Source organism: Pelecanus crispus, chromosome 1 (assembly GCF_030463565.1).
Source record: "Pelecanus crispus isolate bPelCri1 chromosome 1, bPelCri1.pri, whole genome shotgun sequence".
In the NCBI taxonomy this organism is placed as follows: domain Eukaryota; kingdom Metazoa; phylum Chordata; class Aves; order Pelecaniformes; family Pelecanidae; genus Pelecanus; species Pelecanus crispus.
The window spans coordinates 75,732,444-75,751,444 of record NC_134643.1 but is presented as its reverse complement, the minus strand read 5'-3'; the positions used below and the strand labels follow the sequence as shown (position 1 = coordinate 75,751,444).

At 43.1% G+C, this 19,001-nt stretch overlaps 1 protein-coding gene across 8 annotated transcripts in view; it reads right to left on the bottom strand.

Annotated features, from left to right (window-relative positions):
• Nucleotides 1-19,001, bottom strand: part of SOX5 (SRY-box transcription factor 5) — a 293,400-nt gene that overhangs the window by 153,668 nt on the left and 120,731 nt on the right. For 7 of the 8 annotated variants that reach the window (XM_075709827.1, XM_075709845.1, XM_075709835.1 and 4 more), the window contains one exon: nucleotides 5,864-5,950. The exons of the other annotated variant lie outside the window; for it this stretch is intronic. In XM_075709827.1, coding sequence (XP_075565942.1) covers nucleotides 5,864-5,950 — 87 coding nt within the window. The remainder of the gene's footprint in view (nucleotides 1-5,863; nucleotides 5,951-19,001) is intronic. 8 annotated transcript variants of the gene reach the window in all.

Below are 19,001 nucleotides of genomic sequence, written 5' to 3'. Positions count from 1 at the left end.
ATTTTTAAATATAGTGGTTTGGCCTCCGTATGTTCAAACAAAATAAAGCCATTGGCATTTGCTACTGTAATTAGTTCAATTTTATTCTATCTTCTCTGTTAATAATTACGTCTTAAAAATAAAAGTTGTATTTGATTTAAATAGAACCTGATTTTTTCTGATCAAATTAAGTACCTTTATGTAAAAAAAAAAAAAACAGAACAGCCCGAATTTGCTGCTTTGTCACAAATGCACATTTTTTGCATTTTAGATGCTTTAAAAAAAGATTCCTCCAACCCTCCTTCCACAGATACTATCCTGAACTAACCTCCCCCTCTAGGGTCAAATAGGAGCAGCTCCATCCAGTCACAATCTCCATTTCAGGCTTTCATTTGGCCTGAAAGAAGTTCTGCGTTGGTGTGGCTCAGTTGGCACCGTCTACTTCTCTGCAGCCTGAGACTATCATATTGCATTGTGATCAACCTCCACTATTTCAGCAGCTGCCAAATTTCCTCTCAAAACTTAGGTTCCCCTGTGTGCCACTGGGCTGGTTCCCCCCCCCCCCCCCCCCCCCCCCAGCACTTCTGAAATATTAACAAAGGACTAAAGCTCACTCTCAGCAATTTGCTACTATTAAACAGCCCCCAAAAATAAACACAGAGAAGAAGATACTAAGTAGGTTGCAATAAATACTAAATTTATCACAGTTAAAAGCCGACAACCAGACATATCTTACCTCCTTCACTTATGACTCTCTCACCCTCCTTCTCTCCCCACTCCAAATACAATACTATCCACAAAAAATAATGCAAAACGTCCACATCTGACACAAGTTTGCAAACATTTTTCAACCATTAATTTGCAAATGCAAAATTCACACAGCTCCTAAGAAAGTGTGCAGCTTTCATACAACTCCTGGGGATCTGTGCTTTATTAGTCAAAGGTTTAAACCCAGTGTATTCCCCATGAATAATCTCTCTTCCCTTCCCCCTCCTTCCTCCTGTCCACATCTAAATGCAGAATCCCCATCTTCCTTGTCTTCAGTTTACCGATTATGCGATCCAGAGTGTCACTCACTGGATTACTGCACACAACCTGAGCACTACCCGAAGCTTTCTTGTCTTCAACTTGTCCAGCATTACTTAAATGGAATTATCCGTCACAATCCATATACCGAATCTGCATAGCCCACTTATCTCAAGATTCTGTGTGTCACCTACCAGATTATCCGTTTTAATCCATACATTGAATCTACATAACATATGTCTTTAATTCATGGGCTCTGATGAGCTATAGTATCGCTGAATGGATTATTTCTCTTTATCCATTATTGGCAGTCGTAAAACCGTTCACTGCATACTCTCTCATGCCCCATCTTCTGAACATACAAGCAAGATTAGAGTCTTCAGCAAACACAGCTCTATCACACATCAAACACAGCTTGATATAATACCTGAGCTGATACTTCACATAACTTGGAACCCAGTTGCTCGCACAAAACAAATGTCTGTGTTATCATGCATTAAAGATGAGGATTGGTAGGCTAATCTTGCTTTCAATTACACTCATAAATCTGTGGTTACTCCAGCACAGTCTTTGGAGTCACCTAGATTTAAGTGGCTACAAGGAAGAGCTGAATTTACCCTAATGATGATCCCTTTCACAGTGAGTGCAGAAAACGCTTCACCTGAGCGGGTTAGGAACGAACCAGTACAATAGAGAAGGATTTTCAAACAACAAAAAAATATCAGGTTCAGGCTTGCCCGGTCTTTCTGGAAAGATTCAGGTGCAATCACTGTTAACAATGCTGTCACTTCAATAGAAAGCCAACTCAGAAAGATTAGAAACAAAAGTCAGTTTAGCCTTTTGTTCCACACACCTATTCAAAATTAGCTAAGTGGGGAGCATATAAAATATGTATTATTATTTCCTGACAACTCTCGATAAGCGAGAGATGGACAAGATTAGCGGAAAGGCTTTGTGTACACCAGTGAAGTTTTAAAAAGAGTTCTCATCACGGTTAAAGCTGCCTCATTCACATCAGCGTCAGCAAGACTGTGCACCTCACGATGCACCTGGCTACCTGGGGGGCCAGCACCATTCCCTGAAGCCTGCTCAGAGGAGGCCCAACGCCAGTCAAGCAGAAGTTTCATGTTAATTGTCTAAGTATAGGGACGGCCACTGACATTGAAGAGTGTGGAATTAAACTTCTTACACCTTTTCCTATCAACAGTCCACCCTACATGCCGCACCTGCTGCAGTCGGTAACATTTTGGTAACGTTGCTTTGGAGGAAAGCAACCACTTTCACCCTGCAATGCACAGGTATCAGGCGGCTACACTGCAAGCAGAAAGGGGTATTACTCTCCTTCCTGTAGATGATCAGTTTGAGACCTGAAGTTCTCTCTGCTTCACTGAATCCAAAAGACTGCACTATCCATGAATAATGCAGAGGCCTTTTGAGCCCTGTTCTTGAATACGATGGATGTAAGTAAGTTTGAACAGGCTTTGACCAATTCAATATATAGTTTTACAGCTTTGTTTTAAAATATTTCAATTTAACGGCACGTTTTGTGGGTTTTACTATAGACTGACTTGTTTTGAACAGAGTGAAAATTCCATGGATTTCAAAACAAAATTTCTTAAGAAATCTCCAGTGCCAAACTTGTATTATTTATTTAGCCCCACACTACCTCTCTGAACAGAGGCATTGGAGTTAAAATTCCTACAGACACAACAGGGTCTAGATTTTGCCCCATTTTAAGAGTATACCCTTGCAGGATCTTTCAGTCAAGCCCTGGAATGAAATACTATATTTCCTTTTCCATTAGGAACTGGACGTATACAGATCCTTCTAACTGTGATCTTGAAGTTTGCAGTTAGACCTCTGCAGATACTCGGTGATGGTTCTCCCACCTTACAGGCATGCAGATGGAGAAAGGGGGGGTTAAAGCTGCTGCCTAAAGTACCAAAGCAAGTAAGAGGAGTAACTGAATACAAAACACAGGAGTCTGGTGACTTCCAGCCATTCACCAACTCCCCTATCTTTAATAAAATATTACTGCTTTCTAACTTAAAAGAAATAACACTAATAGAAAATAAAGTCTTCAGCTTCATCTCCCTTTCTTTTAATCTCTCCCAGAGAATAAAACTCAATAGTAGTAATACAGACTTGGGCATTAACAATATGTAGCCTAGTGCTGAGACTTTAGCACATGACATACTAAAACTCCCCTAGATCTAATGAAAAACACAATGAAATTTTGAACAGTTAAATGGAAAAAACTATTCAGTGCATAAGACAGTTGGGCAGTACAGCTTCTAGTGCTGTCCACATTCCAGGGTGTATTAATAATAAGACACTACTTGTGTGGGGTTTCCAAATATCACTAATAGAGAAATGAGGAAAAAAAAAATGCAGCTGCCAAGCCAAATATAGGGAGAAGTTAATTAAAAAATCGCAACTGGAAAACTTAATAACTCTACGTTCCTACGGAAGGACAAAAACATTTCCTAGCATAATATATGTGTGTTTGTACATGCATACATGAGTATAAAACAGCTCAACTTGCACACCTTTCATGTTGCCTCACTAAATACAGCTGCAATACAGCTGAGCCATTGTTTGTTGGCCGCTCATGGCTGGCGGTGCCATGAAAACCGCATTCCTGGGCACTAAATAATCAGCCTGCCTGACCCCCCAAGAACCTGTAAGTCAAATTCATTTACCCCCAGAGGGCAATGCTCTATTGTATCCTCCCTCCTTTCTAGCCACCTAGGAACAATGGACAATAATTGCAACTGTCACGGCAGTCAGTAGGAAAAATAAACCAGTGCCTGTTTTCACAGCTTACTGCCAAACCTGATCCAAACACCTAATAACCATGCCCCCAACCATAGAACCACAGTTGCACTAAAAAGCCTCAGATGTGAGGCTTTTGAACAGAGCTACAGAACAATAACTCGTGTTCAAAATATGAAGCTAAAAAACAAAAATTAAAGCAAAGAAAACTCTTCTTTGAGGCTCCCCATCCTCCCCCCGGGCAAGACTGAAAGGACTGTTGAGTTTCTTTCGTGCTAGCGTTATAGCTGCTGCTGCCGCTTTCAAGTTTAACTTGTGAAAGGGAAAGAGAGGAAGGGAGAAAAAAGATTGCCCTCCAACAGAACAAGATCATAAGGACTGGGAACAGACCGCCTTCTCAGCGCGCAGCACTTTTCAGAGCGGCTTTCCTGAGTCCAAAGGCAGAAGAGAATCGCTGGGAGTCCTTCTAAAGGCTCCAGCATATCAAGAGTTAAAGAGCCTCCAGACAACATGCAAGAACTGCTGAAATACACACCCAAAAGTGGATATGAAAGCCGCCTGTGTACTTTGGGCCTGAAACGTCTTAAAGATTCAATGGTTCGTGGCAGACGAAGATGTTATTTTAAAACAATATGCTTTTAAAAACCAGAACTCGCAGATAAGCCCAGTGGCTACCCCTACCTCTTTACGACCTGTTGCTTCACGCGCATAGAGAAAACGTGCTCAGTGGGAATAAAGAACGCAGGGTTTGGCCCTCTGTTATAATAATAATATCTCAGCCTATTTGGGGCCGAAGCACTGTATTCTGTTTTAAAGTTATTCTACATATGTAACGAATATGTATTTTTGAATTACAGCCTCTTAGGGAGAAGCTAGGGGAAGCAAGTGGCATACTTTCCTACTTGTGTAAGTCAGTGGACTAGCGCAAACCAATGCCGGTGGCTTATCGGTGACAAGCTGGAAGGCACATATAATTAAAATAACACTATCTTTGCAGATGTACCAATACATTAACCTCTCAGAGCACATCATGTTGTATTCTTTCCTGAACGCTGCCCACCTCTTGTGCAGAAGGTCCTTAAACCTGTCAGGCACGAGGTCTGCGAGCCTGCCTTGAATGAGGATCTCGGTATCAGGGACAACGTTCGTAAGCAAACAAAAAGTAATGGAGAGAAACGAAATCTAGTTTATAAACATAAAAGAAGGGTTTAATTTTAATCTCATTCTACTTTCATATTTCCAAAACAACACTGGCTTTGATTTTGCTACTCCAGATGTACACTGATATAAATGGGAGAAGAATCGGAGTCACTGTTTCTTTTCAGAGTGATAATGGCTGCTCTGGAAACTAAAATTCTTGACACAGATGTATTTTGAGTCGGCTCCTCATCACAATCACTGAGGAAGAATTATAAAAATATTAAATCACATGAAAACAAACAACTACAGGTTCCCTAAAATGACCTCACATATATAAAATGGGGAAATATCTTGGCAAAGCAGAAGCTACTACTGCTGGAGAGTGGTCAAATTTTGTCATTTTCCTTCTGGAGTACGGCTTTAAAAGAACATGCTTTAGCGCACAGATGTTGTACGCTGTCTTTTAAAATCTGCACTGGCTAATTTCAGTACCTAGAGGTATCGTTACACAAACTTTGCTTTTTTTTTTTTCCTACACGCAGAAAAGTCAGAAAAAACCTACATCATCAAAATCTGTCCAAAAATTAACAAGGACTTCTGATCAGCCTCAGATTTCAGAAACTGAGCTCTGCTCTACTCTGATACCACATAAACCTGTGTTTGATATGTGAATTGACTTTTTCTTCCAATCCAGCAATAGGATGCGTCCTCTTAAAATGCAGAACAATATATGCAACAAAAGCTTTACGTAAGCTCATTCACTTAGGGCAATATACCATTTCATTTATTTATATTATCACAGATGGAGAGCATACTTTTCATTGAAGCCCGGAATTACGGTGTTTCAAGGGGAGGGGAAAAGGAGCAAACAAACAAAGTTCCATCAAGCCAGTGATACCTGTATATTCATTCTCAATTTGCTTTAGCACAGAAACAGCGTTACCTTTTATTTCTCCAAAGTTCCCTGATCCCATGGCAAGAAGCTTGTCTTTCCAGTCCTTTGATAGTAGCTTTTCAATACTGGGAGTTTCTGAGTGAAGGGGGGGAAAAAAAATGTAAGCAAATCAACATGACTGTCTCCACAACAGAACTCATTAAAAGTCTATCTGCTAAAAATAAGGCCAACCCTATTCTGGGCCTCAGTTCGTAATGACTTCATCAACAAAGTGATAAGGGGTGGGGGGGGTGGGGGGGGTGGAAGAAGGAAAAAAAAAAAAAAAAAAGAATGTGCTTCGTCACCTGCTGTTTCAAAACCATTAGCTTTTTCCTCTCGTGGAACAAAGCCCCGGTAATTCTGTATGACAATGGGCACATATAAACCTGCAGTTCATTGTTTTTCAATTTGGTGAACAAGTTGCTGCCTATAATGGATGCCTGTCAATTTCTGGGTGTTAGTCTGCAGTCAAAAAATAATTATGTTGATAAAATGCAGAGTAAAGAGAGTGAGAGAGAGAGAGAGAAGCAAAGAATTAGCTCCTAAATCTGCTACATGTAATTATATCCCTCTGAGTGTTTACAATTACATCCACTTTATAATGTGTGTTTAAACATCGTGTGGTGGTAAGCATACTGTGGAAAGATTTTCCGGTAACACGCACATTATAAATAATAATAAAAAGTTGGGTATGAAAAAAGCTTTAAAAGATTGCAAAATCCAGAGGGAGAAAAGGCATTGCTTAGAATGGAAACCCATTATTTGCTCATTTCAGATTCTATCACTTCCTTTAAAAATAAAATAAAATAAAATATATTCGTTCGGTATTTTCAGGAAAAATGCAGTGAGGGTGTGGACGGGTCTGATATTTATGTCTATAACTCTCGTATTCTGACCTCTTTTTGTGCAGAATTTTAATGCATAAGTAAATATAAATGCTAATAAAATTCAGAGAACATTAAACTCCATTCCAAACAATGTAATTGTATATTCTTGTCAGCATTTAGATGGGTACACAATTACAATGGCTTTCAATCCCACGATTAGCACTGCATTCAGTTAGAAAATGGAGTGTACTAAAAGATAAGTGTCCCAGTATGCGCCATCTAAATAACAATACCCACACTTATTATCTGGATCTAAGACATATACTGCTATTCTCCACATTTGTGTTTATGTGTATTTGTATTTGTTCAGGCATTTGTTTACCCCCTACCAGGAGCATAAAGGGAGTACATGTTAACTTATCAAAGGGACCGTCTGGCCTAGAGACCATACAATTATTAGCAACTGGTTAATCTTCCCCACAGTAAAAACCATTACGAGCAACCTTCATTATCTCGTTTGGCTAATTCCGCCTCCTTCCTCCAAAGCCCCAACTCCAGGCCGCGGGAAGCGGGGGCTCAGCGCGGGGCGGCCGGGCCCGCCTCTCCCCGCACGCCCGGCCCGGCCCCCCCCGCTCCGCCCGCCCTCCTCGCACCCCAGCAGCTCCGAGCGAGCCCAGGCTGCCGCCGAGCCAGCAGCCGCCCGCGGGGCGGTGGCACGGCGGAACCCCCAACGCGGACGCGGGCACACGGATGCCCTTTTGCCCGCCCCCCGCCTCCCGTGGGTGGGCGCAGCCCCGCGCCCCAACCTCGCCGGGCGCTGCGAGCGCAGCAGCCACCCGCGTCCCATTCACAGCAGCAAATTAGGTTTTGGTTTTCGGGTTGTGGTGTGTTTTTGGGTTTTTGTTTTTTTTTTTTTTTTTTTTCCCCCCGTAACGTTTTTATAGACGTCGCGGCACTCCCCAGTTTTCTCCCCCAGAGTCGCGTGCTTCCCGCCCTGCCAGCGGCCGGCTGCGGCAGGACGGCTCGCCCCTCGCGCCGGCCACGGCCTCAGGGCAGGGCACGCGGGGCGGCCTGGATGCAAGCTGGCTGTCCGCAACCCTCAAACTGCAATGGAAGCCCAACGAAACGGGCGGGAGAAAGCTGCACCGCCACCAAGGCTGTGCCCTGCCGGGGCTGGCGCTGAGGGAGCCGCCGCCAGGCTCCAGGCACTTGCACGGCTACTTCGGAAGTTTGTACGGCCCCTGTAAGCGCTCACGAAGGAAACCATTTTTCCAAACGTATCTGAATAGGTCAAATAAACGCCGCCGCTTGCTGCTTTTTTTTTTTTTTTAACTCCCCCCCCCCCCCCCCCCCGCGCTTTTCAAAAAATTCTCGAGTAGCGTGTAAACAGGCCAGAGCAAATGCGGTATTTGCAGTAGAGGGCTGTCAGTCATTAAAAGCTAACAAACCTTTGCAAAGCAGGAATGCGGCAATAGAAATCCGTTGTGAGCTGACAATAGGCTCCGGAGCCTCCAGGCACCAAAAGCAGCCCGTCTTACTTTTAAGTCTATTGTCAGCAAAGTCCACGACAAAGCTTTTCCCCTGCAGCTAGACAAAATATTCGCCGTGGTGCGCTCGTAAAGGAACAGAAGTCTCCTGCCTAACTTGCCGCCTTAAAGCAACAGTAGCCGCTCGCCGGGGCTGGCGGCGGCCCCGCTGCCCGGGCCGCGGCCGGAGCCGGAGCCGCCGGAGCCGGAGCCGCCCGGCGGGCTGCCTGCCCCCGCCCCGCCGCCGAGGGGCCGCCCGGCCGGGGGCACCGCGCCGAGCCACCGCCGCAGCCGCAGCCGCTCGGGGAGCGGCGCCGGGACGGGCCCCGGCCTTAACTTTACGGGGAGAGAGAGAGGGAGGGAGGGAGGGGGCTTTGTCAATAAAACCCGTATTGACTTTGCGGCAGGGTGTCCGTCCGCCCCCCCCCCCCCCCCCCCGAAAAAAAAAAGCCGAAGGCCTCGTGTTACAAACGAGCAGCCCCGCAAAGCTGACCCCGGCGGTGATGCCGGGAGAGCTGCGACACACGAGCGGGGAGGAATGAATGCGACGGATGGCCACGTATCAGTGACCGAATTTCTGCGAGAACGGTGAAGATCTCGGTGGGAAATCATGATTAGAGATGTGAAAGGCCAAATGGCAAAATCCCAATAGTAACAATGCATCTGTTCGTTAATGTGCGAATATGAGTAATATGAAAATTTAACGCAATTATAAGCCCCTCAGCAATCCTGATGGCATAAAATAGATTGCGGTGATCTAATCAGCGCTTCCCCTGTTGAAATACTGTATGCTAACTATTTAAAATAATATTATATAGCGGGTTTTTTCCCTTTAAAAAAACCCCATGTAATCATATTTAATTGATGTACTAACTTAGTTTCAAACCCCTCTTGACTCGAACCGCAATTTTTACATAAGGCACTTCAAGAGAATTTTGATACAGAATCAGCAAATAATTGTCCTTCTGCTAATACTTAAAAAGAACTTTAATTCCGAAAGACAATAGCTTCCCCACCCCTATAGCTTTATAGAGCTAAATAGCTACATTAAATTACAGCTAGTTTAATTCTATTATATACCATGTTAACATATTGTACTTACATAAAATATGCTATTCATATACTCAACCTATCCCATTTCACTAACTGCTTGTGAAATACATTACGCACCATATCTTGGAAACAAACATTTATTATGTCATTTATATACCCCATTAAAAAAAGATTTGAAATTTACACATCTTAAATAAAAATAACTGTTTAAAAGGTTATAACTGTAGAGCTTTCATGAATTATACAGAAACAAAGTCATCTTTTGTTCAGTATTTTTTTTTAGACTTCATTGGGAAGATGATGCTCTCAAATTAAGGAAATAAATAACACTGTATCTTGTTTGCCAAGCGCTCATTCTCTGAATTCATTAGAAAGTCAGTAAAACTTTTAATGCTTGCACATACAATGTGCAGCTTGAAACTGGGAAAGGTGGCCTGCACGCAGGAACTGCTATTCCTGATCCCTACTCCAACATTACTCTCCTCTTGCATTCACCAGAACAACGTTCCTACATCCAAAATCTGAGCTATATCGTGACAGATTTTGGATATGCATCAAGACAGCTACGTATTATGACAATCTATATTAGCACTTCCAAAAAGCTACACACGGTCCGCTCTGCCATTCCGAGTATCACCATTATTCAGAATGTCTCCTATTTCCACCTTCGACAGGAACCCAGGATTAGCCCCGCGTCTTCTTCTGAGCCCCACTTGAGCCAAGAATACCCCATTTACCTATTTGCAGCGTAGGTCCTACGGCACAGAGTAAACCAATTCCAAGTCTATCCACAGCACAGTATGAATACCTCTACAAAAGAGTTGTTCATGGGTTGTTTGTGAACAGTAATTCATTAATGTTTGGGAAACACTTTTGTTCCAGAAACACTATGAAAAGTGTTAAGTGTTGTTATAGAAGAGGATTACGGGTAGGGCACCAAAGAGAAAGACCGAGGCGGAAAGAATACCAGGAATCATTAAGTAAACGTTGGCGCAGAGGAAACCCCATTAATAGAGATACAAATTAATCCACAAAAATGATTTCTGCTGTCTCTATTCAGCACATTTATCAGTCAGGAGCTCTTCCGAGAGATATTTACGGCGCATTTTGTTTTTCTTGTTTCACCCTTGCCTCTGTTGCTTGCATATGCTTCTTCGCATCACTGCGTATGGCAATACCCACTGGTGAATGGCCCTCCGGCTGTGCCAGCCATTGTGGCAGCAGCGCTCCGGCTCCTCCGTGCCCCCGGCCCCGCCGCTCTCCCTCCTCCCCTCCCTCCTCCCCTCCCTCCCTCCCTCCCTCCCTCCCTCCCATGCCAAGCACCATCGAGACTGACTCCCTCATCTACAACAATGAGACCTGGAGACGGGTGCCAGCAGCCAGTAATTCTCACGCAGGCCTTCAGCGCACGGAATTAAACCACTTCCTTAGCGGCGTAACAGTCCCACGTTCACCGCTCCGATTTGCGTGTACGGATGCACGTGTGCATCCGTACGCGTTGGGCGCACATATACGTACGCCGAATTGCTCTGGAAGTACTGGAAAGCAAAGCATCTAAGCAAATTAACATTAAATCGCTTTTTAATGTAACTTCTTGTACGCTAACAAGCATGCCACTCTCCCTCTCCTTCTGTATTTGACATTTAAATATAGCTTCATTGACTTATTTGCTCAAAAGACTTAAAGTTTTCACACTGAGAAAGGAGCGGTTTGTTGCCAGGAAGCGGCCGAGGCTACAAAGCCGTAGTAAGAGGCACCATTTTTAGCGCTGTCCGGTAGACTCCTATTTAATTTAGTCTACTTCCGGAAGCTGCGTTATTTTTTTTCAGGCATTGTAACTCCCCTTTGGGAGTGACCTAATGCCACTCTCGATTCAGTGGCAGCGCAGATGCACGCGTACCTGAACCTGCCTCGGCAGCCTTCCAAAAAACGCAGTCCCACAGTGCAGGGTTCCCTTCAGGCCTAACCTCTCCGGTAGCTCTTTTCAATCCATGCTCCAGGGTCACAGTCCTGGAAATCCACTTATACAAGCTTAGAATGATCTTCACTGCCAAATCTCTTCCTATTACCTCTTTCTGCTCCTACCGATTATTTACTAAAAGCAAACTTCGGTTTCATGCAGCTGCCTGCTTCCAGAGAAAGGAATGTAGTTCCATCGTGCTGTAACAAGGTGCGGGACAGGGGCTCTCCACATGAGGTGCTTCCAGAAGAGCCGTATGTGAAGAGGAAAGGGGAGAGCAAAGCTCAGACATTATAAAGAAGAGACAGCTACGGTAAAAGGGAAGGAGGCTGACGTAAGTCGACCACAAGGTAGAGGAACAATATGAGTCCTGGAGCCTCCCACTTGCACGGTGCCTGGGTGTCCGAGCATGGGTGCTCTCGCAAGGAGATGCCCAAAGTGCTTCCTCCTCCGTAACTACTGTGAACAGCTCTTGTCCTGGGATGAAAGAGAAAGGCTCCTTAGAACAAAGTAAAAGAAAGATGTTTGGCCTCAGCAGGGATGATGACATGAAGTGTAGCAGAGTGGAGAGAAGCCAGGAGTTGCTCAATACCCAGCCAGACCACCAGACATTTCCTGCCAACACATGTCATTCCTAGAGGAAGGAGTATTTGGTCGGCACAAATGATCATGAATAAACTTTAGCATTGGCTGATACACACCTTCCACTTCTGGCAAGCACCTTCCTTTATATTATGAAAGAACTGGCAAATAGCCTCCATCCATTATTCACCCTTTTCTTCTGCTACAGTCATAAATACGTTACACCTGTTGGCCACAGTTCCACTCACCGTTTCTACAACCCTCACCTATCGACACGCCACCCCACTGGCACGCTGTTCTGCGTTCATGCACCGCAACAAACCCTTTCTGGTTTAAATCAGGAAACAAGATTAAGGGCAGATTTCCACTCTTCCTTTAAAAGAGCAGACAAGCACATATACAGACACAAGAAATTCCCCTTTTTATGCACCCGTTTTTTATTACAAAGGTCTTACCTATACAAAATCAGAAACAATTTTCACAGCAAAGAAAATAAAGCAACTATTATGAAGAAATGGTTGGTATCAGCAGGTTACATAGACATACAGCATCTGCATACACATATGGTTCTCCATCAACAGAATCATGCTTTTAGGGAACTACTTGCAGCTAGGCAAGACACTATGAATCATGAGCAGGCACAACACAGAATGTATTTAAATTTGGAAATCAAAGACCACACAACATACATTTTTCTCTTGCCTTCCAGGAAGTCCTGCAATTTTTCACCAGTCTAAAAGCATTTTAAACTTTTGGAAGAAGATACTAGGAAACACCTCTATAAATGTAAACATCGTTCAAACGTAGGACATAAGTGCTCAGGTGTGATAAGCAAAAAAGTGGTGCTAAGTACAATACTACCTGGGGCTTCTCTGACTGGACAGAAAGTACCGCGCTGTTGGGTTCTTCTTTGGTATTTTTTTTTTTTTTTTAATATGCAAAATGTTTTTTGGTCTTTGGGCACAAACTGACAGAGCTGAACGAAATATTCAAGTTTCGACGAGGTATTAGGAAGCTATGGTGCTCTGGCCAGCACATCATAGTATGACTCTTACTACACCACTCCATCACAACCACTGTGCAGAAAACAGCTGGGGTACATATGTCCATGAGTGCCTTCCAAACCTACTAGAAAGCTCCCTTCTCTGGCAGGGATAACCACCCTTCCCGCTCTTGAAATCTCCGGTCCCACCCCAGCCACATGTTAGCTTACATAGCATTTTATTTCAGAGGACAAAATTAACTTCTGTATCCACAGGTGACCGTAGTTACCTGTGGTGCACAATGACATCAGGTTACCACAGTATTCTTGTTGCACATACTTGCATAATTTTGTGTATGCTTAATAATACAACAGTTGTTTTCAAGCTGCTGGCTCTCTTTTGCAATACCCATCATGTTGCATTAATGAAGTATACACTATATAAATGATAAGACATTTTTATTGTGATTTCTGGCACAAGAGTACTGCTTCTCGTGCTAAAAAAAATAATCCACAGAGCCAGAAAAGGTTCCATAGCACAATAAATAAATTATTCAAGATTTTAAAATCAAAATCAGTAATCTATGAATGCCACTAAAAACATGATTTTACTCTATCTACAAATATACAAGCCGTTATTTTTACAACTGCTCACCAATGCATACTGCCAGTCTTACAAGAAAGTTACCTAAAAACACAAGGACGTTTATTAGCAAGAAAAGGTTAGAGTAGTCTTCAGATACACTATACTACCAGTTGTTGAACTAATTATCCCTTAGGATGTAAGCGAGGAGCCAGCAAACCACAGCACAAGGCAGGAACACATGGCTAAGGAGGACAGGGGGAGGGCACGGGGACTTCTTAAGCTAGGTTTGCAGCCAAAACCAGCATCTCATTCAACTACACCCTCAGGAACAGTCAGGCTATTGTCTGAAATTTGTATAGTTTCCATCACCTGAATGCACTGGCAGTTGCACCGTTAGCTGTGTACTTTTCAGGCTGTCTTGTTTCAACGACTGGTCACCTACTCCAGGAGCAGTGTCACACTCCAGAGATGACATGTACAATGTAAAGAAATCAAGCCTGTCATGTAATACCTTCTGTCAGTCCTTCAATCTCCCAGCAGAAGAGTCTATGTTCATTTTGGGGTTACACAGGCAACAGTCAAGATTTTCTCAGCTTCCATCCCCTTTATTGGTATGCAGCTTCGGGACAGAGTCTGCTTTCAGGACATGAAAAATTCAGGTATTTCTAGACGTCTGTCTGTCATACGCTCTTCTCGACTGACAATGTCTACGTCAATAAAATGTCCATGAAGCCCTTCTGAGGCCTGCGTACCTGACAACACCACCTCTTTCATGAACACAGCACTGAGCCAGGGAACAAGCCTGCATCCCCGCTCTCACCTCAGAACAACAGGGAATGCCAGCTCAATCTCTGTTATTTCCAGCACGCTAACTTGTAGAGTACATACGTCACTGCCTTACATACCTTAGTGACAACAGACCCCATCAAGGCTACTAAGTGTACGTTGATTACCCTCTGAACAACAGTAATCTAGGGTTGCAAGCTGCTATATGACAATTGCCACCTGTTCCACGGTTGTGGGGGTGGCTTTCCTATTTGTGTGCCAGGGCAGCTGGACAGTGGCATGCTTCACTCACACCTCCATGAATCTGGCCTTCCACATCGAGCCTGGAGCCGGTGCTGGTCGCCTCAGATTCGCATGGAGATGGGGCCGCATTACTTGCAGGATACCCCCAAAACCTCCACAGCTTAATTATTCTGAAGAAACACTGGAACAGCGTCGTTTGTAGACACTGCTCACTTACCCCCCATCGAAATCCTTGTCCTTGCAAATACACAGCAGGATACGGACAGTCTGAGAATTGATTTAATCTCTGCCTTTCCCATTTCTGCAGCAGAACAACTGTGTTCCCCCAGAGAAGGACAGAGGCACTGTGAATGGCAGTGGATGCCATACACAGGACAATATATCTTTTGTCACTGAAATTTGTTGGGACTCAGTGCTTTGGATTCCCAAAGGCATTCAGGAGCATAAATCTCATTCTGGAAAGGAATTAGGCTCCTGACTGCCTTTGGAGATCCAGGCCAGTGAGTTGGCCGAAAGAGCCGATCGTGAACACATTCTGCCAAATGCGGCATTTCACTGGCACGACTGTTGCTGGAACATCTTTTTCAGCATACACAATCTTTAGAATGATCCCAAGCCCCTGCTACCACCACCTTCTTCACCTCTAATTAAATTAACAGACAAGAACAAAACAAGTTTTTTAACTTTGCCAAACTTTAAAAAGTAAGTTACATTTTAAAAATGTTCCCCACGCTTTCCTGACATACAAAAAATAAACTAGTAAATGAAACAGAGTAACTCACTTTCAAACACCTGAGCAGCAACCTTTTACTTTTTCACTGATGTTACAATTGCACCAGTAAAAAATTCTTATAAAGGACAACCGTAAAATAAAAAAAAATTCTCCTATGTATGAAAAAAGAACATTTTTGTCTTAATCTGTGTTTTTCAACTTGCTAATGCCTCTTTAATTCTAAATGAAAGAAGGAATTGATTTTCTCAGGAGTGGTCCACCCAGCAAAAAAACCTGTGTCAGTTGACAGAAGGAGGCACTATACCAAGCCCGAGCTTCACTGAAATTCTGAAACCGCAAAGATGTTTTAATATTTCCAGAGACTATTTCAAGAGTAACAACATAAAAACAGAGACATCTGGAATTAAATACCATTAAATTTCACTTGAGTTTTATTTTTCTGTCTCAGTTGGACAGAGATACTCCATTGAAATACATATTCCCCTGAAATACATTTTTGTATTAGTGCTACCAATACAGCCGGTTTCTAATTAAAGGGCCATAATATCTTGTGAATATCAACGGAGGGCAATGGTTTTGGTCTGCTAATTTTTTACATCTTCAGCACATCCTTAATAAGCAAGAGGGCTTAAAAAAAGCATTCAACGAGATGACTATACACGAACTTTTTATAGGTGTTGACACATCATTAAAGATGTTCTAGGGAGTTTATCCTTTGACAGAAAAGATCTTTTGTGCTGACCCGTCTCTTTCTAAGTAATTAAACACTTTCTCGAAAAAACCCTAAAACAAAACCCCAAGAGAGCCAAAAAGTATATAATCCAAATGACCGTAAAACATAAATTGAGAACTACAGCGTTTGGCTAGAATTTCAAGGAAATCCTTCCGAAGCTCAACCATTCCACTTTTGAAATCCTAAATTCAACAGCAACGATGTAACCCTTCACACAGGGTTACTATAGCATTTTCCCCTGAAAATCTCAAAGCAACTTTTTAAAAATGGAAAAAAAAAATGCGTCCTGAAGCGCTCGTCGTTTTCCCCCAAATGACAGAAGGAAGGACTGTATGTGATGAAGCCGAGGAGACAATTTTCTAAATAGCCTATCTTTCAGCCCTTGCCACAGCCATTATTTCCCACCACCAAAAAGCGTGCCGCTCTGGCCTCCACGTGATCAGCCGCAAAGGGAGCTGTTGATACCTGGGGCTCTTTGCCTCTAGGCCTTCCTTACATGTCGCCTCTACCTTGACAAAAAGGGAAGAGGAGCCTTATCTGCCAACACGAGAGCGCAATAAAAAAAGAAAGCGAAACATGTAATCTTGTCACAAAGCCACAACTTCCGCTCTTGAGGCCTGGTTTGGGGTTTGGGTGGGGTTTTTATGTCAACCAGCACCGCTCTCGGAACCGGGCGCGCGCGGCTCCGTTCGTTCCCCTTGCCCGGCAGCCCTGCGCGCTCTGGGCTCCGCCGGTGCCCGTCCCGCTGAGCGCCGGGGCGCGGAGCTGGAGGGACGGGGCTGGGGAGGGAAAAGCCCCGCTTCCGAATGGAAGCCACGAAACGTCCTGCTGCAGCTGCACCACAGTGCGTGCTACTGAACTAATCATCAGTTTCCACCCTTCTCCCCCACCCTCTTTTTTTCTTTTTTTTTTTTTTTTCCTTTTTTTTCTTTTTTTTTGACAGCTGTCTTCCTATCTTCCCAACAGGTGCTATTAGGCCCTGAACAATGGCGAAGGCTTTTAAGCCACTGCTGTTGACAAGTGAAAGGGAACAACAAATGGCTCGGTAGTGCTCTTCTCCCCAGGTCACTCAACCAATGGTAATAGTTATTATTTTTATTTATTAGCTCTGCGGCACTGTCCTCCATTGCACCTCCTCCAACCTCCCCTTTCCGTGACAGCAAGGAGCTTTTTAACTTCTGCTAAAAATGGGCGAGCGCTTAGCTCCTGAGCTGGCTCTTTCCGTAAAGTGCACAGCTAATGAATGTTGTCCATTTAGATCTGGATAATTTATGATGCCAGCGGAGCGGAGGTGGGGAGGGCTGGACCCAGATCTGGCCATTAGTTACACTGCCAGGAGTGACACCAAGAGTAAGGGGAGGTAGAAGTCGGACAGAAAGAAGAGGTTCCCCCACCCCCTGCCCCAGTATTTGTTTTTGCAGGATAATTACAAGGTTAGGTGATAAATAAGACATTCCCTCTTTTGAGGTTAACGTAATTTTTCTTTACCCTTCTTAGCATTTCACCAACCGTATTATAATCCTCTTCAGAGAACAATGCCAGATGGAAGAAAAGTTAATTTTCCCTTAAATGAAAGTGACTGCACCCATTTAAATGATGCACTCAGACCTGTTACCGCTAGGAGAAAAAAGTGTGCCGAAATGTTTTCTGATCCTAATAATGAATACACGCATTTGTACACATATATTTACTAGTTGACGTTACTCAATTAATAAACTGTATATAACAGATAAGCTCCATCAAATGCAAACCCTGTATTGCCACTGTCCTGGCAAACCAGGTAAATATGAAGGCAAATCAGGCAATTCGTCCAAACAAAATCAGTAAACCAGCAAGTCAGTCACCTGGAAGTGCAAATACATTTGGAGGTTGAAAATATAATACTAATACCCATCAAAATATTGACATATCATGGAACTGGTTGGTTTAGAGTGATATGTTATCAATCAAATTGAGGTAAGAGCATATACATCTTTTGATCATCTGGACCTATTTATTTAAATTATAAGTTGACATAATTGTGTAGTGAAAGGGCTACAGTCATCAGATTGTCTCTGTACTTCCTAGAGTAAATGTGTACTATTATAATTTGAACCTAATGATTACATTGAGAGAACCACAAAATACTCATTTGGGATGTTAATAAAACTATTAAGAGGATTTAAAAAATCGAAAATAGAAAACCGAAAAGGATATCCCCCTGAAACAACCAGGAAAACACATAGCAGGCTCAGATTTCTATTCTCTTTAAAAATATGACAGACTGTTTTACCACTGGAAGTGAGAATTAAAGCACATACGCCTGATGCTAAACAACTACACATCCTGAACTCCTCTTGCACAACATATGTGAAAACAAAATCGCAATCATCGATTGCCAGATGCCAGAAAGATATGAACAATAATAATATAAAAAAAAAAAAAAAGATGCACACTACAAATCAAAGCTCTGAAGTGCAGGTAGTTTCACAGTAAATCAGACTGCTAGTTGTGATGTAAATGATATTTGCATGGAATCATTATGTCAAATTAAGTAGAAATTATTAAAGCTAATGTCATCTTTGGACTTGCTTAAAATAATCTTCCAAGATTTGCACACAGGCTTCTCCACCAAAGTACAGCATTCCATCTGCCTTGACAACTTGTTCTGTTTGTTCTCACTTGTCTCCATTCATGGATTTTTTGGACTCTGTTATTTTCGGCATAAATAGGGAGAGGAAATACACTGGGTTTCCTTTTGATCAAGCATTTTTCTTCCTGAGTTAGGGAATAGCATCAAGATACATGGGTGGTTCAGCCATGTAACAGTTGTGACAGGTAATCCCCAAATAACTGAAGAGAAATCAGAGAAAGTCTATTATGCATAGCTTTTTAACATAATAGTTCTAGACAAGGGAAAGGAAAGTCAGAAAGTAAAGGCAGAAAAGTCAAAGAGGGGAAAAGAAAAGAGAGACAAAGAAAACAATACTGAGAACAAGGAAAGAACAAGACTAAGAAAGGGAACTCATTTGTCAAAATCCAAAATTACGCAATGCGCTGAAGGAGTAGGAGAGTCACGGCAACTCTGCAGCCACTCCCTGGCTGAAAATGGTCACAAACACCGAGCTCCCTGATTCCCCAGCCATCCAATACTGCA